This window comes from Mustela lutreola, chromosome 11 (assembly GCF_030435805.1).
Source record: "Mustela lutreola isolate mMusLut2 chromosome 11, mMusLut2.pri, whole genome shotgun sequence".
Lineage (NCBI taxonomy): Eukaryota > Metazoa > Chordata > Mammalia > Carnivora > Mustelidae > Mustela > Mustela lutreola.
Window position 1 is genome coordinate 101,097,445 of NC_081300.1, and position 21,063 is coordinate 101,118,507.

The window sequence follows — 21,063 nt, forward strand, 5'->3', positions numbered from 1 at the left end:
GAAAGAGGATAAACAGCTCAGAGCACGGGGGGGGGGGGGGGGCACAAGGACATCCCCGCCCACCCGTTAACAAAGGAGACTGTCGAATGGACGTAAGCACTGGAAGTCAGTAACTCTGACATGTACCCTAAGTTCCCTGAATTAGCATTTGTTGTGAGCAGCAAGAAAGACGGGCCCTGAGACACGAGTCACAGAGGCTTGTAATAATGACACAAATAACCCAAACCTATCAAAACCCCTAACACCATTAACTCACATTATGATATATAATAATGGCCACAGAGGTAAGAGTAGTTTTCTCAGGAGAACAATTTATTAATGGATATGCAATAAAGTATGTCCCCAAAAATCTTTCCAGAAGTGACAAGACTAAAAGTAAATTTGTTTTCAGTTCTCTGGCAGTTTTTTTTTTTTTAATGTAAACATAAAATATTTGGAAAAATGATAAAAAGTAACAAGTGAATCTGTAAATATATTTTTAAAAATCCCATCTCAAACAGGTGCTTGAGGCTTACACATACAGACGTGCTATGTGATAACTAACTGGATTATTTATCTAAACAGAAATCAAAAGGCACTTCTGTAACTTTGATGACAGCAGCACACATTCAGTCAGGCCTTCAGAGGAGGGAGGATGACCTGAATGAGCAGAACCAGAACCATGACGACACAGATGGACACACGGACATAATTATACAAACAGGTGCCCAAAAGCTATATGAATACAAGCATGATCGCTAAGTATTTAAATATCCCTCAAGGCGAGTCTTGATGTAGGCACACAGCAGTGAGCACACTCCACTGACCGGCGGTTTCAAGACTCTTAAAAACACGTGATGGCCAGAAGGTTCCTCTCGTAATTCCAAGAACGCAGCAGTGATCAGCCAGCAAATGCAAATGCATTCAGATCTGAGTGTAAGCTAAGCCACCGCATGCATAAATTAGGAACGAGTGGGATTCATAATTGTAGGACACAAAGAACACAGTTCCAAATCGCTCAGCATCATTCACACTTACTGTGTGGAACCAAGAACATCTCCATCTGCTTCCAGCCCAACGTCAGAATACAGACATGCTGACACGGTCACAGACGGCCATCACCAGAGTTAGCGACATTGTGACCATCCTTCACGTTCATTTACAGTTTGCCTAGCTGCTACCTTCCAGAAGTCCGCTCACTAGTGAGACCGCGTACACTTTACAAGTCAAAAAAACAACCGTATTATTATACTAAACAACATGAATAAGCAATAAAAATCTTTAATGAGCGATCCCTGTAAACGCTGGTAATTCACTTCTATAGTTCAGCAGAGTAGTAAGTACTTAACAAGAGCATTTGAGGATTCCATACAACAGTTTACATCTAGAAGAATTAACGTCTGGAAATAATTTCCACGAGTTTAGGAAGTACTGAATCCTGGTCTTCTCAGCATCCTAAGCTCAGGCCTTAGGAATGTAAACAGGGACTCATAAGATTTATTTCTAATGAACAAGCAAGAGGCCGTGGGCTTTCACAGTGCAGGAACTGATTTATTATGTCGAGCCTTGGAGACGAGCACAGTAACGGGGACTGTCCTGGAGGGTGTCAAGGGCACTGGCGCCCTACACATCGCTACCAACAGAAGGCACTTAAAGGCATTTCAGGGCCTTGGCACCCGACGTGGACTTTGCTGAAGGCAAACAACGGTTGTAAAGGCGGCTCTGACGATGTCGTGAACGTTCTTTCAAAAGGCGATATTAAATATATAAAAATGGAGCGAATTAAAATGTTAATATATTAAACAATTTATAAACATTAAAAGTTATAGATATCTTACAAAACAGCTGTGATGATAAACATTTTTGTTGCAAACAACAAACAAACACAAATTAAACACAGTACAAAAACATCTCTTAATTAGAGGGTTAGCTGGGAGGGGTGGAGAAGGAAAGCTCAGACCTCAAATCTACTAGCTTCCTAACACAAAGTATTCCTAATTAAACTTCACATGTATTTTTAACACTGAAATATAAAAAAAATTGAAATTTTCAATAATTCCTTATTTTAAGGCCACTGAAGAAAGTTTCACATTGTTACATTGTTGTGATGTGCTGTTCAGAGTCCAGGGCTGTTCGGGGTAACTCGTCACACCTATCCCACTCAGACTTTCCCTGAATGATGCATCCTGTTGAGATATGCCCTCTCCTTCACTAAGAAACGGTCAGCACCCAGCGCCACAGGTCGCAGCATCTGGGGCTCAGTCATGGAACAGGAGGCGGCGGACTTGCTGCAGGTGTGGTCTGACTCCGAGGAGAGTGGCTCTCGGGACATGGTTGCTATGACAATGTTGTTGCTAGGACAATTCCAAGGATCACAAGCAAAACAATTACACAAATAATAATGAACATCATTTTCTGCAAGATAAAGAAAAACATTAATTAATTTGCAAAGTATCAAAAGAAAGAAATCACTAATGTCATTTAACAAAATATGAAAGAGTTTAAAATACGAGTCCCACAGGTCACAGAAAAGGACGGAGTGCGGAAGGAAAGCTCCAGGGGCGAAGCTCTGAGCTACACACATGTCTATTAAATTAAGGGGATGTAGCTAAAACGGTTGTTGTTACAACGACATATGCTCCTGGAGGGAAAGGCAATGTCTACTCGGCACCGTGCGGGTTCTTAACGAACACTCCCTAGTGGTTAGACGGAAACAACAAACTTATTCCTGGACGCACTGCACATCTCCAAACCTTACCTGAATCTCTCGTTTGCCAACCTCTGACCTCCCCATGTTTTCACACTGAGGTGTGTGCACATGCGTGAGAAACTGGAAGCTGCTGACCCTTCCACCTCATCTGCAGCACAGAGGCCGGGCTATGAGCACAGCCAGCTTTGTTCTCAGCTAACAAGCATTCCTGCACAGCTGGAAGCTAGCCCGCCCTTGGCTTAGGGCATCTGGTCTCATCCAGGGGACTCATCTGGGGGAGAAGATAGGAAGTCACAAGACTAAAGGCACCTGGTCCTGCATGACTCTGGGTTCCCTTTGTGGACGGCAGACTCATCACCTGTACCGCCAGCTCGCACACACAGGCCACACCGGCGCCTAAGAAACACGCCTATGAAGAGGGCATGGCTCTGAGCCAGCACCGGCCTGTAGCAGCTCTGTCCACACTTCATGCCAGGCCCACAGGAAACGTTCAGTCACTCCGAGGGCAGGGAGTGCCACCTTCAGGTCCCCATGTTCCTGGCATGAGGACTGCAGCCCCAGCCACATCCCACCATACGCCTGTGAACTCTGCTCAGCACAATGATCTGATGACAGCCTTTCCTCTGCCCTCTGGTCCCTTCTTCCTTCCCATCAGCGGGCACCCTTCAGCTCCAGCACCTACTGCCACCACCTGGGGCCCCTGGGAGACCCGGCCACCCTGCACGTGAGCTTGGACTTTCTGTACCCCGGGGCTGGCTCTGCGCACCTGTCCTTCCTTTCCCACCGGCTCGAGGTGGCGCTCCTCCAAATTCCATGATAGCTGAACTCCTGTGCTCCAGATGGAACAACCATTCTTGTCTAACACCCCGCCAACAGCACAAACCACATGTGGGCCTTCTCTCAGTGGGCAGAGTACACCCAGGGCGCCAATCCTGTCCTGAGTTCTAGGCCTGGCTTTCCCAACTCATAGACACAAACCATGGGCCAGGCACTCTCTGCCTGTGTCCCTGGACCAGGAATCAAGTGCCCCCCCCCCCCCCCCCGTGCTGCAGTGTTACTTCCACAAAGTGCCTACAGTCTGGTGCCTGGCCCCCCGGAGGGCTCTGCTGAAAACATAAATTTTCAGAAGTATAATTATAGACATCAACTACTGCATTTGTATAAAAGTAATTGTTGACACGCACTCTGGGGTGTTTTTATTAATGAGGACTGTTCTGTATACACATTTGAAGACACTAGAGTAAACTGGGCCCAAGGCCCACAATAAGCCCACTGCTCCTCCAAAAATCACACTGAAAAGTCTGCTTTTACCCAATAACATGACCAAACAGCATCTCTAAGTCCAACCTAAACATTAATTTTAACCTTTAGCGTAACCATGTTCAAACAACCATATTACAACCAACGGAAAAAACTAAGAAAATATATATTTTTAAAGTAATTATAAAAATATTTTTAAATGCAATTATATTAGCAAAGAAAATCACAGACACCGTGTTAGCTCCAGCAGAGCTAACAGGACAGCATCGTGAAGATCACATAAATGTCTCAATACAGAGTGCTAAGCCTCCTTCCTTCTGAAGAATGACCTACGACCAGCTCTGTGGCCAGAGCCTCTTCTGAAACCACATCCCGTGTGATCCTGGGGCACGTGGATAACGCGGGCTTGGGACCCCCAGCCCCGACGTCAGCGCGGGCCTCCTCTCCACTTGATGTCCATCCCGTGTCTGCAGTTGCCCTCCCAGCCAGAGAAGGGGCTCCCCGGGACCACCCACCATCACCCCGCTTCCGGGCGCTGCATTGCGGCCCTCGGGAGGAGGCAGCCAACCGGCCCGGGACACCGCAGCCCACCAGCCACATGCCAGCCAAGCGCCCCCTCAGGGAGGAGGGCCCCAGGTGTACCAGAGACCGGAGTGAAAACACAAAATGTACTGAAGCTTGGAGAGCAGTAAACAAGGCAAACAGAAATCTAGGGACCTCCATCACCATGAAGTAGAACCATATGTTCTACTCAGGACCCTTCACGAGCAGGCGGGCTGACCCGATGGCCTTTGCTTCAGCGAGGGGGCATGGGGAAAGCACCAGCAGCGGGCGCACATGAAGGACGTCCCTGGAGACCCCACTCCCACTACCCCCCAGCCCCCGGGAACCCCCGCAGTGGGGAAACCTCACAAAGCAACTTTCAGTTGTTGCAATTATTCCCAAAGCTGAAACCTGGAAAGGTCCATGAACGCAGGAAGTGCCCGTTCACTGAGCAAGTGCCTCTGGGCTGCGGGTGCCCCGCAGGCAGGAAGGGGACCCCTGCCACACCTGCACACGGGCCACGTAAGAAGGCCTCCCCGCAGACGGCTGGCAGGACTGGGCAAGCCGCATAGCTGATAAGGACAGTTACTGCATGGACGAGCAGTCAGTTCCTCTCTGCCGTGCCAGTGGGGGTACACACACGGACATGATCCGCGTGGGCATCTGACGACTGATAAACCGATAATCAGAGCATTTACGGAAACCAGGGCACTGACACGGCTACAATCATCCACTGTTTCTGTCAAAGAAGAGCAAGTCAATTACATTACGGTGCTCTCCTGGGACCACGTTAGAAGACATCATTCTGACAGTAGAACCATCCCCAGGAAGCTGCTTTAAAATCCAAGTTACAGGACACCTGATAGTTTGACAGCTTTTAGTTCTTTAAAAGCGTGGTATTTAGTTGCACGAGGTGAGGCTGTTTGGAGATAAACGGTTCTAGAACTCGGGCTATCAGGTTCCATCAGTGCCAGGGATGAGGGAGGCCCCAACCCCTGTTCCAGCAGCCAGAGCTCCAGAATGAGCCCTGCCCTGTTGTTCCATGTTTGTTTGCTGTCAGCGGGGGACCCTCCGCTGCCCCTGCACCACCCCAGAAAGCACAGCATCCGGAGGCCGGCTGCGCCCGCAGGCCTTGAGGTCTGAGCAGATGCGGCAGTGGGGCGTCTGGGAACAGAGTGAGCAGTGTGGACAAGCTGTGTGACGTCAGGGGTCAGCTGTGTCACCGGAGAGGTGGGGACAGTACCGGACAGTAGCTGACACCAGACAGGGAGGCCTCCTCAGCGGCAGAGTCTGTACTTAACAGGAGGCCTGCTGTCTTTGTAAAACCAACTTTTCATGAAAATTCTCACTGCACTGCTATGCTGGTTAGGCAAAGGAAGGGACCGGCCCTTGGCTAATGACCTTGTCAGACTAGTCCACAGTGTGCCTGGAAGCAGACTAAGAACTCACATATGGACTGTACCACCTCCTTCACGCAGGAGTATTTTAAAGAGTGGTGACACAGACTGATGTCATGCTTCAAGGACAAGAGCATGCTCAGATAGGCCCCAGGAGATGCAGGCTGCAAGGAGAGCCCAGAGGGGCCCAGAGCTGCGGCCCGCGAACAGTGAGCACCGTGGCCTCTGCGCACAGACCCCAGCCCTTCCTTTCTTGTCTGCATTCTGTGGGCAGCGCATGGAAACCCCCAACCAGAAAGGCACCGTGAAGTCGCACAGCCCTCTCCCGGGACAGGAGGCAGCAGTGGGGACTTTGTGTGGCCCTCCCCACACGGGGGACAAGGACAGGAAGAACAGCTGGCAAGGACACCTGAGAAACCTGGAGAAAGCTTTCTTCTTCCTGAGTTAGAATTTAATTCCACCGTGTCGCTGTTTTCTTGGAAGAGCTTTGCTTACAACTCACGCAGGATTTGGGTACGGACAACCCCTTCACAGAGCCTGAACGGCAGCGGCTACAGAACCACAGTCCAGCCTCAGCAACGCTCTTCTTCCTCCAAACCAGAGAATCAGCAAGTAGCCCGAGGGAGGAATCAAGGGTTCGCAGCACAACATGTGTGACTGACAGCTTCTAGAATTCTGGTCCCATTGTATTTACACCCCCTCCAGACACCGCCCAAGACACAGAGGTCTCTGGAGAAACGTGGGGCTGCAGAACACAGAGGCCCATGGTCAACACATTTCCCTACACAACCTTCACCGTCTAGCAAACAGAATCACTTCCATTTGAGAGTGAAATAAAAATTTAAGGAATCATTTATTTCCTGGAATCCCTTTTAAGGAGGGCTACCTCCACATACCACCCTCAAAGCCAGCACAACAGAAGCGTGCACTCGAAGTCCGAGGAGGCAGACTCACCCGTCTGGCTCTGCTGCGGTACCTCACGGCTCTCTTCGTCTCCTCTTTCGCGCGCTCCACGTAGTCTGTGGCGTTCATCACGTTCTTTTCTATGTTGTTGATCATTTCGCCCTTAAGACAGAAAGTTCCAGGCTCAGAGGACACCCCTGAAACACCTGAGCGCATATCTTACAACAGCCACGGAGCACAGACAAAGGCTTCACGGGGACGTAATGTGCACGTAATAGACACCGAATGTTTTCCAGGTTTACAGACAGATGAAACCACTGTACACATGCCAATACAAAATGATCAGAATTTATGTTTTAAAAAGAATGAGCACAGATGAGGGGGTGGGCAGCAAGGCTGAGGGTGATGAAAGGCACGTCAAGGACACTCTGAGATGTGCTCTTGTGTGCACGCAGCCCAGCGCCTTCCTGACGCGCGCCCACACGCGATGTATAATGACATGGTTTGAATGAGTGGCACACTGCCATGGTCTCCTTAGAACACCAGAAAACCAAGAGCAGTGTATGTGTGACACTAGGCTGATGAGCTTGAGGAAGTGTGTGGGGCGAGGCGAGCGCAGGGAGGAGCGAGGGGAGAGGGGTCGGTACCTGCTCTCCGTCCATGGCAGACAACCTGCAGCAACGCCGGCAGCAGTGGAAAAGGACGACCATTACCTCCCACGCTCACTAGCATCTCTGACTACACACATAGTCTGAGCTCGAGGAGCCGACATAGTGTTACTAACACTCTTCTACAAGGAGACCATGACACAAAGGTGAGAACACAGCCCTTTCTTAACGGACCTTGATGCAACACATCTGCTGCAGAACCATCATAGTCGAAGGTGCTCTGAAACCTTCCGTGATTACAGAAACAGTGTAGTGTCCTTACTGCAGAATCCTCCCTGAAGACAGGAAGCTGGCAGAAACTTCTGGTGTGGGAAGGCAAGGGCCCCACCCAAGCTAAACAAGAGTGAGCCCACGACCCACCCCCAACGCCCCTCCCCGGGGCTGTTGGGTTTTCCTGCCAATCACACAGTACCTGAGCTTTCCATGTTTTATGATAAACGTCCTCAAAAATAAACAGTGTTCTTCCAAAGGTCAGGGACACACATGGAGAATGAATCCCATACAAGGATGGACTTCCTGTCACCCCTCACATAATCCAGAATATAAGCTGGTCAGGTTCGAAACCTCTCACCAGACTGCTCCTGCCAGAGCAGACCCCGAAACCAGCCTTCAAAGGCATGAGGACGCGATCTACCGAAGATGGGTGACATGGACCCTCCCACGGTAATGGGTGTCACCAGAATTCTATCCCCTGAATCAACGAGCAGCCGCGTACAGGCCTCCCTCCATACTGGAAACATCAGGGAGGGCCTGATTCAGGTCCCAGGAGTCAGAACACACTAGCCTGTATTTGACACTGGATTTTACATTTTGTAAGGAACTGTCTACACTCCTTCCACCCTCTTCCCTGGGGTGGCCTGCCCTCCTTACCTGTGTCCTGGACAAACCAAGAATTAGACCACCATGCCGTGCACACAGGCTTCTGTGTGTGTCACAGACAGTACCCTAAATTTAGGGCTTATTCTTTTAAACGTTTCTTCCCCTTACATGCTAATACGTGCTCCTTGTAGAACACTTGAGAAATACATGGTTTTTAGAGAAGAAAACTAAATCCATACAGTCCCATGTTACCTTACTTGGTAGATCTCTTTCCTTCTGTGAACACTGTTGTGCAGAGCTGCATTCATGCCATGTACACACACGGGCATGCGTGCGTGCTACTGGATTATGCTTACACAGATGGGTATGTACACACATAAGACTTTGTATCTCCCTCTTCATTCACAATTCCAGCTCAATATTTGTACGTCTCACTAAAAATCCTCCTGAACCAAAGTCTGCCCGGGTCTGCTTCGCCGGCTGTCCTGTGCACACACAGACTTCAAGTACGAAGCCAGTCCCTCTCTGTTGCAAGCTGAAGCGGTCGCCAGCATTCCTACCTCACAGTAATGCTGCAAGCCTCTTCTGACTTTTGAGACTGGACCCACAGCTCTGGCTTTCTCAGCCACGCAGGACTCTGCTAGGAGATTCCACAGATGCCTGCTGTCCGTGTGGGAGACAGGGAGCTGTGTGCAGTTACCTGGGTCTCCACGAACATGGCCATGTCCGTGAACATCTCGTGCAGCTCCCGGATGCTGGTCTCCAGCTTCATGATGTCCTTGTGACGAGACTCAATTTCATTGAGCGCTTGTCTAGTAATTTGAGAATCTGATATGATCTTTGAAAAACAAACACAAAAGAGAAATACTGATGAACTCAGGGCCGCTTCGGGAGTGAGGCACAGGCAGACGCGTGTAGGCGCGTGGCCTCCCGGGCGCTCACGTCCGCCGTGAAGACCGAAGGGCTCCCGCTCTCCAGCATCTCCTCCAGCTCGTCATCCGTCGTGGCTCTTCCAGCTGCAAGACGAACACAAACCCCACTCAGGACGCCCCCACATTTGTAAACGACCCTCTCAGCCATATGTCACCAACTACCACTCGAGTTTACGTTTTTAAAGGCTTTTCAGACCTTTCAAATGTATCTTGTTAAATGAGTGTTAATGTTGAGAGAAACTGACCTAAGACTAAAAAACAGGAAAAATTGGAAAACTCTCAGAAGAACCTCATAACTGGAATGAATCATGAAATCTAACTTTAGTAAGAATGAGAAACAACTCTAAGGAGGACGTCATATGTATCTGGAAACACACGTGTTTCTAAAAGTTTACCTCTGGCTCACAGATAAAGGGTGTGCTATCAGCATAGACTAGAAGATCACAAATAAAGACTGAACAATTAGAAGCAGGGGCTTTAATACTCGCTATGTGTTAGTTGATGGTATTTTTTCCTTGAGTTAAATGTATTAATGCTAAGAAATACATCCACAGGTTTTCGAAAACACGCAACTGATAATTCTTTTTTTTTCAATTTGGGCCATGAAAGACAAAATTAAATGAACATCATAATAATGAAAATCTCATTTAAAGAGAAAGTTGACAACAGCATTATCCATATTATCATCAGGAAATGACCCAAACATCCATCATCAGGGCCCCAGAGAGACACAGCGTGGCCCATCTGCACGATGGCACCTGAGCCAGCAGGCCGCAGATGGCTGCATCTCAAAAAATCTGTTTTAAGTGGAAGAGGCCAGTCATAAAAGGGCACATATTGTGAGACTGCACGTATATGAAGTGTCCAAAACGAGCCAGTTGGTAGAGGTTGGTAGCTGCCTAGGGCTTAGGGGAAGAGGGCTGAGGAGTGACGGAAGTAGGTGCACATCTTTGGAGCGAAGATGTTAGGCAACTGGATTTGTGACCCACTAGAGCCACTGACCTGTACACTCTGCACATCACTGGCATGGGATATAACTGAGTCTCTAAATACGATGAAATGCTGTTTGACAAAGTTCACACTCGTGGCTATCCTGGGCTCCCCAAGTCCCTGAGAAGGTGCACAAAGCCCACAGCCCTGGTGGCCGCTGCACCCATCATGAGCTCACGCCACAGATGAGGAGGTGGTCTTCTCTAACGGGGAGCAGGCACAGCTGACTGACCTTTAAGTGGTCAGCAAGGTGCCTTCTGCCCGGAGGAAAACCGGAGCCCCACCATCGCAGGCTGATGGCAATGCACGGATCCTTGCAAGGTAGGCTGGAGCAAAGGGCCGCCTGCACTTGCTTGCCAGACACACAGCCCTGTGAGGCCCTCTGAGACTGTCTCCCCAGATGGGGCACAGAAGGTTGGGGGCAACAGAAAAGTACTTGGGGAGATAACGGCTGGAAGTTTTCCAAATCTGATTAACACTCTAAAAGTAAAGCTGATTAGAAAATAATTTAAAGTCCACTCACCAAGGATTTTTCCAAAGGATGTAAATAAAGAAAAAGTTCTGGTGATTCAATGAACAGGAAGCCATGAAAAGGTTTTAGGTTTTGCAATATTGACAAAAATAGAGATGGAATAACTCTTCTGAATTAGAGTACTTTGATGTCAGACATTAAAAATAATATGTTTTTAACAAAAATAGCATTTTCCTCTACTCACTTATTTCTAGCTGACGTTGTATCCGTCCTTTGCTCCGCTCCCGGAATAGAGTCTGTGCCTCATTATATTCTGTCATAACTTCCACAAATTTCCGAGATAGTACGGAATGCTATTAACACAGAAGAAATTAATACATAACGACCATTTCTTCTGCTGAAAGTGACATACAAAATATGACACCAGGAAAACTAAAGCTGTCATGAGAGTCCTTCAGACAGAAAGTGAGAGGACCAGCCAACTCTAGGACAGAACCCATACCAACAGCTTCCCGTGCGCCACCAGCCCGGACCCTCTGGGACCCCCACTGCATGGACGTGGATGCTGGGACTCCAACTCACCCACGGTTCCCGCCTCACTGGACGCGGCCGGGCCTGCACACCGGGCACCCCCTCGTCAAGCAGAAGCTAGCAGCCTGGACACCACCGTCCACACCACAAACCTTTAGAAGGTGTGGACCCGACCCCCCACCCTCCAGGGACTCAGATAATTCAGATAATACTATTCTTCAGAGCAGAACCCTGCTGATGGGACAGAATACCCTTTTCCTTCATAATAAGGAGGTCATCTGTAGATCACCCCCTTGTATGCAGAGATGTTGTAAGGATTAATGGACATAAAGATGAACGACTTCAAATCTGAAAGCAGTAAAGAGACCTATTCTACACATTGCTGCCATTTGGGTGAGGCCGACAGGCAAACCTGGGTTCTCCGGATGCGAAGATCCACCAAAGCCCGGCTCCCGCTCTCATCCTGATTGACACTGTGCTCAATCGCTGGAGACAGACAGGGAAAGAGTCACCTCTCAAACTGAAACACAGAAGTTTCTCAAGCCAAACTTCTAGCTGCTTTTCTTTCTTATCTTTCCAATTCCTCATAGATGTATGGGTCTTAATAATGATCATCCGTCAGTGGTAATACCACCAAATAAAACCACTTATTCTATCTTAACATTTAAAAGAAAAACAAGCAAAAGAAATCACCTGACTCTGATGGAGTTTGGAGAACTTAACCATCCGTCTACAGGAGATACAGAGCTTTCAAACCCTGAAGCATGGAAACTCTGATGGACAAATGTCCTGGTTTCTCCAACCAAAAGAAAAAAGAGAGGAAGATGGAAGGAGAGTCTGAGTTTTAAAAACTTTAAGTGACACGCCACCAATCACAGGGTATGGCCCTCATCTGGAACCCAGTTCAAGCACACTGTAAAAAGAAACTCAAAGAACACTGGGGAAGCGTAAATTCTGATGGGATATTTCCTAAAAAATGTGTTTTGGGGCGCCTGGGTGGCTCAGTCATTATGCTTCTGCCTTTGGCTCAGGTCATGATCCCAGCATCCTGGGATGGATATATATATCCTGTGTGGATATATGATCATGGCACATGGTTGTATTTGGGGGTGAAAATCCTTCTGGTTTTCAATACACTGACATATGTGCTGATGAAGCCACCAGGGCAGGTGGAGCCCTACGGGTGCAGAGCTGAAGGGTGTGGCCACAGGCTGGGGACAGTCATCTCCCTGCCCCAACCTGTCTACAATGTGCCAACAAAAGTTCTTTCTGATCTGTGAAGATTTCCTGGGTTTGAATGCTCCTTTGTAACAGATACAAAATGTCTTCCTGGCAGCCCTGTTTATGCCCAAACCTCTCAGAAACCACCTCTTGGAGCTGAACCCGAGAACCACAAGCTAAACTCCTACAAAGTTAAGAAACTATTTAAGAACTAGAGATTCGTATGGAAGGCTACTCACCTTCTGAAATACCTGTAATTCAGCAAAAAATGTCATAAAAATAGGCCTCAATGAGAGATTAACAATTTATAAGCAAATGTTTAATTAACCTTGATGAATTCAAGTTGTTCTATCCTGAATTTGCAGATTAACACTGTTAGCTTTAGCTCCCTGTGTGCAGTCCTTAGAGCCAGCAGCTAAGAATTCTAGAACAATGAATAATGCAAAGGCCACTACCCCAAGTTCATACAAATTAAAGCGCTCACACTTCCGACTTGTAAAAATGTCAAGAATCAGCGATTATAAAGGAAACACAGATTACCCACATGTCCCCATCACCCATTACATGCAGCCAAAGCTGTAAACTCACACTTCAACTTGGCTCGGATTTTGTTCGCAGTTTTCTTGATTTCTTTGTTCAGATCTTCAAGTTCTTCTTTTATTTCTTTAAAATTAAAAAAAAAAATGGGGGGACATCTAAGCTATAATACACAATTAACTTAAATGGAACAACATTCCTGGTAAATATTTAAGTGTTTGGGTCTCAAAGTGGGACTCCCAGACCAAGGAGCCTCAGCACTAGGTGGGGTCCTGGTAGAAATGCACATTCCTGGGCCCCACTCAGACCGACTCAAGGTGGGACCTGCAGCCTGCAATCCGACCTAACCAGCCCGCAGGTGACTGTGAGGGAGGAACTGGGTGAACATTTGGGAAGAACTGGGTGATAGCAATTAACTGCTGAAACTGACTCTGTTGCTAACACCTAGACCTAAGGAAGGAAGCAGAAATTTAACCATATTCTGGAAAGGAGTTCTCCCATGTGTTTGATTTCCTTTGTGCTCATCCCTGCCTGATTGAAGCAGGTTCCTCACGGAAGTGGCTGTCCCTGCACTGGGAAGGCTAAGCCCCCAGACACAGCCCCTGTGTCTGGAGAGGGAGAGCAGTGCAGGAGTCGACAGGAAAATGCACTCGGGGCAGAACATGTGCAGGTGTGCAGCCCAGCTGAGGACACGGCATGGCAGACTTGGGGAACAGCTACGAGCCGCGCTGGGGGAGGGGGGGCACCAAAGCCTTTGTAACTGAGAATGGAGCCTGGAGCTTCAGGTGGGTCAGAGCCCCGCCCCCAGCTGGTACTCCCCAGGAGCACCCCACTCTGGATACGAAAGCCCTGGGCTGTTCCAGGACGGATCCCAGACTTGCCGCTCACACAGGCAGGCAGGGGCTCAGGTGTTTGTGAGGGAAATGGAAGAGGCGTGGCCAGATCTGATCCGTTCAAGGGACAGAGAAGAGCCATAAGCTTATCTGTGGCAAAGGTGGCATTTCAAACCACTGAGGAAAGGATGTGGCACGAGAAACACTCCTGCTAAGAACCATCAGGAAAGCTGGACAAAATGTGTTTTGATCTGCTTGAAGGTATTTAAAGCTAACAAGGCAGGTAAGGAGATCCAGGAAGACACCCGGAGGGGGAGCCAGCGACTGGAGCGGCCTGAAGCTGGAGGCAGGGGAGAGGAGGGGAGAGCTGCAAAGCTCCGGAGGAGGGACCGTGTCGCAGCTCATCTAAGCCTCCCAAACTACACCCAGAACTGCTGCTGCCCCTGGCCGTCTGTCAGAAATGTTTAAAAATCATCTTCTAGAAAAGGAGGACTCAAATTACAGCCACAAGCTTTTATGCACAAAACGCGGGGCCCAATCCCAAAGAGCCAGGCACACAAAGAACCACAGTGGAGGCACACAGACGCCAGGAGCACCAGGGAGTGGCTCGTCAGATACGGTGGGATCATTACATCCAAAGGGGTGAAATGCAAGATTAGGAATTTTGTCAGAAAGGAACGAAGTGAAATTCCAGGACTGAAAATATCTCACCCAGAAATCCCTCAACGGGTAAAGAGAGGTCTGCAGATGAACCGCAGACAGACTCCCCAGCAGGATGGTGAGACGGGGGGAGAACAGAATGGGGGTAGGGAATCACGGGCACAGGGAAAAGGCCCTGACCACACAGACTGCAGGTCTCCCAAAGATGGAAGGCAGGAAACGGACCAGGGACAGATCATGAGGACAAAGTGGCCTGGGCGGCCATAGGTGCAGACCCAGGGGCCCAGGAGGCTAACTCAGGAAAAGCAGCGCCAACAAGAGAAAACCGCATCCAGAAACAGCAGGGCAAAATTGCTAAACCAAAGACCAAAGACCAAGTGTCTTAAAAGCTACAATTCAACAGCTGACTTAAAAAAAAAAAAAGGCACTGTAGAGATTACTTAAGAATCTTCAAGATGGTCAAAGAAAATTACTTTCACCACTTAATGAACAAGATTATAGTTGGAAAATTGCAGATAACTGCATGTTCCCTACTAAAAGCAGTAACAAAGAGTGCTTTTTTTTTTTTTATTAAAGATTTTTTATTTTTGGGCGCCTGGGTGGCTCAGTGGGTTAAGCCGCTGCCTTCGGCTCAGGTCATGATCTCGGGGTCCTGGGATCGAGTCCTGCATCGGGCTCTCTGCTCAGCGGGGAGCCTGTTTCCTCTTCTCTCTCTCTCTCTCTGCCTCTCTGCCTACTTGTGATCTCTGTCTGTCAAATAAATAAATAAAATCTTTAAAAAAAAAAAAAAAAGATTTTTTATTTTTATTTTTTTTTTTTTTAAAGATTTTATTTTTATTTATTTATTTGTCAGAGAGAGAGGTAGAGTGAGCACAAGCACAAGCAGACAGAGTGGCAGGCAGAGTCAGAGGGAGAAGCAGGCTCCTTGCAGAGCAAGGAGCCCGATGTGGGACTCGATCCCAGGATGCTGGGATCATGACCTGAGCTGAAGGCAGCTGCTTAACCAACTGAGCCACCCAGGCATCCCAAGATTTTTTATTTTTATTTATTTGACAGAGAGAAACAGCAAGAGAGGGAACACAAGTGGGAGGGTGGGAGAGGGAGATGCAGGCTGAGCAGACAGCCCGATGCGGAATTCAGTCCCAGGACCCTGAGATCATGACCTGAGCCAAAGGCAGACACTTAACAACTGAGCCACCCAGGCGCCCCCTAAGAGTGCTTTTTAGAAAGAAACGATCTCAGATGGAAGTTGTGAGACTCAAGAAAAAATAAGGAGCACTGGTAGGGGTATGCACGTGGGGGGATCCGAACGGGCATTCATGGTACAAACGTTTACATTACTTTTACGCATCACGTATATACGATGACATGTGCATGAACAGATGTGGTTAAAGTTTCTGAGGTCCCTGTGTCTGGAAGTAGTAAAAACACAGATTCCTATTGGACCTTAAGTCAAGAATGCACGCTGTACTGCAGAGGACAGCACTGCAACAACAGAAAATAGGACTCATAAACAAGCTAGCAGTGGAGGGGATAAAATTCTTAAAACCTAAGCCAAAAGAAAGCCTGAAAAGAGAGAGAAGTAACGGAGAACAAGCAAGAAAAATGAAAAACAAACATGATTGTGAATGTCTACCCCAATATGTCAGTAATGCTCGGTAACAGCCTACAAGCACGTAGAGATCAAAAATGACCAGACTGGAAAAGTGACAAACCCCATAATACTGTACGTATAAAAGACGAGAGATACACATTAGGCACACGGCTATGGGAAGATCATCAGAAAGTGGCAGGGAGGGATGCCTGGGTGGCTCCATGGGTTAAAGCCTCTGCCTTCGGCTCAGGTCATGATCCCAGGGTCCTGGGATTGAGCCCTGAATCGGGCTCTCTGCTCGGCAGGGAGCCTGCATCCCCCTCTCTCTCTGCCTGCCTCTCCGCCTACTTGTGATCTTTGTCAAATAAATACATAAAATCTTTTTAAAAAGAAAGAAAGAAAGAAAGTGGCGGGGAGAGCGATCTCACAGCCACGAATTAAGGCAAATCAGGGAGCTCTGTTCACGCAAGCAACATGGCTGCAAGGGCACAGAGAGCGTCTGTCTGTTCGTGGCAGTGGGAGGGACGCCCCCATGATGAAAGGCCCAGTGCAGCATGAGACCCTCCTCTGGTTGTGAAGGCCTTAATCCCCAGCTTTCTGCGCACATGCGTCTGGCCCCGCCCTGGAGGGAGGGAACGGCTGGCTACAGAGGGTGACACGGGACCAGGCTTGGGGTGGGAACAGGGCTGCCCGTCAGGCAACAGCACTGAGTTGGCGTGACTGTCCCCTGCCAGATGAATAGTGCCAGCGAGCAAGAGTGTCCTTCGGAGCACCCCAAAAAGGTCACTCTGAAAGGAGTCAGCACGAATAACAGCACACACGGAACACACGTATCGCATGCGACAGCACGTACACTGTGTGTCCGTACAGGCACACACACACAGGTCAGCGTGGCCAATGTGGACAACCGCTGAGGCCCACGGACCATCACTGCAACCTTCCCGTCGACTTGAAAATGTTCACACTGAAACTGTGGAGAACATGTCTAATGGTGCCAATCCCTTGATCCAGCAGGAACAGACCCAGGAACGGGACACCAGGGTGCGGCCAGGTGGGCCTGGGCAGCCCGTCCACCCATCGTGTATCCCACCCGGGAGCCAGGCAGGGAGAGCGCCGAGGCACCCCCGCCTGCCAGGGGCCAGCAGCCTGTGCATCGCCCCAGGCTCCCCTCTCCCAGTTCCACAGAACATGAACTTATTTCTCTTTTCAAGGGTCAACTAAGTAGGCACTAGGACAGTGCCTCCCACATTTTGGTTCACACTCTGTCATGAAACAGACAAAAGACCAGAGCGATAGTTTTATTCAGAGCCCAGTAGGGACTACTGGGAAGCATTAAGAGTTCTGCCTGTGGGGCGCCCGGGCGGCTCAGTGGGTTAAAGCCACTGCCTTCGGCTCAGGTCATGATCCCAGGGTCCTAGGATTGAGCCCCGCATCAGGCTCTCTGCTCAGCGGAGAGTCTGCTTCCCCCACCCTCTCTCTACCTGCCTCTCTGCCTACTTGTGATCTCTGCTTATCAAATAAATAAATAAAATCTTAAAAAAAAAAAAAAAAGAGCTCTGCTTGCATTCAAAGGGTAGTGTTATCCACGTAAGTTCTTTGGAGGTAAATTATCCAAAAGAAAAAGGAAAAAAAAATGCTAATATTCAAATTCAATTTTCCCCAAGAATCAAGATATTAATAGATGTTACATAAAAAGTTCTGTGGGAAAATAAGTGTGTGGAACACAATAGTAAGGTAAACAGGACTTATTTATGCCACACTGGTCAGGGTCTTTATTACTGAGGACATCAACTTCCCATGAGGGGATCTGGCATGACGAGGTGCCATAGCTCCTGTTTCACAGGCTAGTGATGACATTCGGGAAACGGCCTTCTAAACCATAAGGTAAGGCACCTAGTGAGGGTCAAATAATTATTTTACGAGACATGCAAAATCTTAAAATTAAGAACATGCTGGGGTTCCTGGGTGGCTCAGTGGGTTAAAGCCACTGCCTTCGGCTCAGGTCATGATCTCAGGGTCCTGGGATCGAGCCCCTCATCAGGCTCTCTGCTTGGCCGGGAGCCTGCTTTCCCGTCCCTCTGCCTGCCTCTCTGCCTACTTGTGATCTCTCTCTCTCTCTGCCTGCCTCTCTACTTGTGATCTTTGTCTGTCGAATAAATAAATGAAATCTTTAAAAAAAAAAAATTAAGAACGTATTCATTTTCTGTGTAATATCTTTATCTTGTCAACGTAAGGCTATATACCAAATAATTCTCTAACAAAAAGTTGCTTTGAGCTTTCCTCCGAGGTTGAGAACAAGAGGGGACCACCACTTCCACTTAACCCCGTATTGGATACTTAACCCCGTATCAGAGGTCACAGAAGTAAGTCCACTAAAAATCGCACAAAGACAGGGAAAAGCGTCATTATTTGCAGATCACATGACTGGGCGCAGAGCCAACCCAATACAATCTACACAGAAATTAACCGCATTAATAGGTAATTAGGCGAGCTAATGGTCAACGTCTAAGAACCCACCGTACTTCTAGATGCAGAAACAAACAGCGAACACAACCTGCGGCAGGTATGGTCACACTGTTCACACTAGCCACCTCGTAAGAAACAGTGCAGGCTGTGTGCGGTCCCTACACCACACCCTGTGAGCACAACTGAGCGAGATCAAAGAAATGAAAATTGTAGAGGGACAGACCCTTTTATGGATTAAAAGATATAATATTGTAAAAATACCACTTCTTCCCCAAAATGATGGATGGATTTCAAGTCACAATCTCTGGCTTATCCCAATCCATCTTACCTTTATTTTTTTTAAGATCTTATTTATTTGTCAGATAGAGAGAGCACACACACAAGCAGGGGGAGCAGCAGAGGTAGAGAGGGCAGCAGACCCCCAGCTGAGCAGGCAGTCCGATGCAGGGCTCGATCTCAGGACCCCGGGATCATGACCTGAGCCAACAGCAGATGCTTAACCAACTGAAGCACCCAGGTGCCCCATCCATTGTACCTTTAAAGTTTTCAGGATTTATCTCTCCAGATCAAGCAAACACTCCCTTATAATTACCAAGGTCCTCATTCCGGGTTAACTTAAAATCATTACTTAACAGACATCCAGAACAGCATACTCCATACAAAAAAGCCTTTCCTGAACACTTAAGATCACCCGTAAACCTGCCCTAACAAATGCTGCTTTCCAACTCAGTCTCTTATTAACTTTCTTCTGTTTAAAGATCTACTTTCTCTTAGAGAGAGTGAGCGTGAGCAGGGAGAAGAGCAGAGGGAGAGAAAGTGCGTCCGAATGGAGGGGTGGCCTGCCAACTTCCAGGATCCGGACAAGTTCCCTGCGCCACCGCGCGTGCAGTCAGGGCTGAGGCCTGGTTCACAGGCAGTGAGAGAGAGGGGGGAACAGTTTTTAAAGCCAGTGACTTACTTCCTTCTGGGTTTGGTGCAGAAAGTATGATGCTGTGGTTTTTCTTTACTTCTTCAACGTACTGAGCTATTTTAGCTGTACTGTTCCTGATCTCCTCAACCTAGGACAGATAAAAACAGCCGTCACTGTTGTGGCCAATTCCAACTTGCTACCCCTTCCTATTACCTAGAAAGGGAAGGAAAAAGGAAGGAAGATAACAATCACATCAAGAAATACCAGCCTTTTTCAATTCTCACATTGATAATTATTTATTTTAAAGATAAAGAAAATTACTGTGTTAAGATCCATACTCCCATGACTAAGGCGATATCAACTAACATTCACTAACAGAACTACCAGGTGGGAAAGACCTCAATGATCAACAGCCAAGCGTCTGCACAGGTGCCAGTCACTGGAGGCACACGGCCACGCGCCCAGCGCTCCGAGCAGCAGAGGAGGAGGCAGCCACGCCTCCGTGTGGGGAGGTATTTGTGGTCGACAGGGCCAAGCCTTCATAGTCACGTTTTCACCTCTCATGATCTCAACTAGTCAACGCTTATTTCAAAATGTAAGGTACTCACCGGCGAGATTTATCCCAATGGATCCACGCATCCATAATTAGTAGCACACCGGAAAAATAGCTTAAATGTTTACTGACTCGTTTTAGAACAGTAATTACAAAACCACTGCATGTTGTGGCAGTAGCCCACATCCCAGTCCCGTGAGTGTCCCCTTACAGGGGACTCTGCAGATGGGGCCGAGAGTCTAAGATGGGAAATTATCCTGGACTGTCTGAGTCGCCCCCAAGCAGCCACAGGACTCCTCAAAAAAAGGAGGCGGAGGGTCAAATCTAGAAGACGAAGGTGTGCCAACTTGAGCAGCCTCTTCCCTAGAGCCTCCGGAAGAAGCCAGCCCCGCTGGCAGGCTCGTTTCAGGTCCGGCCGGGACCGCTTGATGATGAATGCATGTGAGGGAAGCCACTGGGCTGTGCTAATTTGTGACAGCAGCGGAGAGAGACTAAGTCCACGCACACACTCATGAGAGAATAAGAGGAAAGGAGGACTTCGAATCGCTATAAAGACGGTCTTGACCACATGGACTCCGTGAAAGGGTCTTGGCTTCCCCAGAGGCCCCAGGGCCCAGCTGCAAAGCACATCTGAAAAATCCAAGTGTTGGAAGAGAGGGTAACACAGAACGCTGCCTCCCGAGAAGGGTGAACGGCCATACTGCGGGGCCTGGAGGTGATTTCCAGCCACACATAATTTCTGTAGGACTTTATGGACTTCGTGCATGAAAACAATTAATAAAATAAAAGCTGATTCTTTTAAACATCTGCTAGTTCATGAAGATGTAAACACATGCGGCGATGCTCTGGGTTCAGTGCAACAGGCAGGCAGCCCCACCAGCGGCCCTCAAAGTGCCGTTTCTGCCGGAAACTACAGTCATCAGGAGAAAAAACACCGTTTGGCCCCCTACAGAGTTCTGCAGTAGACACCCCCTCAGCCTCTCCAACAGCGGCCCTAGTGTAGCCCAGAAAGGAAAGGAGGCTGTGATGCTCCCTGCACAGTGCCAGGGGGCAGCACCGCAGTCACGGTGGTGCCCACTCCCACC

General features: G+C 48.5%; 1 protein-coding gene across 3 annotated transcripts in view; it reads right to left on the bottom strand.

The window, feature by feature from the left end:
- Window positions 1-291: 291 nt before the first annotated feature.
- STX2 (syntaxin 2) overlaps window positions 292-21,063 on the bottom strand; it is a 32,135-nt gene continuing 11,363 nt past the window's right edge. The window contains exons 3-11 of one of the 3 annotated variants that reach the window (XM_059139370.1): window positions 19,474-19,573; window positions 13,014-13,088; window positions 11,617-11,690; window positions 10,918-11,026; window positions 9,222-9,295; window positions 8,980-9,117; window positions 6,844-6,954; window positions 2,738-2,960; window positions 292-2,394 (exon numbers count right to left, since the gene is read on the bottom strand). In XM_059139370.1, the coding sequence (XP_058995353.1) occupies window positions 2,913-2,960; window positions 6,844-6,954; window positions 8,980-9,117; window positions 9,222-9,295; window positions 10,918-11,026; window positions 11,617-11,690; window positions 13,014-13,088; window positions 19,474-19,573 (729 nt within the window). In that variant the 3' untranslated portion in view covers window positions 292-2,394; window positions 2,738-2,912. Of the gene's footprint in view, window positions 2,395-2,737; window positions 2,961-6,843; window positions 6,955-8,979; window positions 9,118-9,221; window positions 9,296-10,917; window positions 11,027-11,616; window positions 11,691-11,897; window positions 12,053-13,013; window positions 13,089-19,473; window positions 19,574-21,063 lie in introns of those variants that run through there. The other 2 variants (XM_059139369.1, XM_059139371.1) reach the window with 2 other exon arrangements.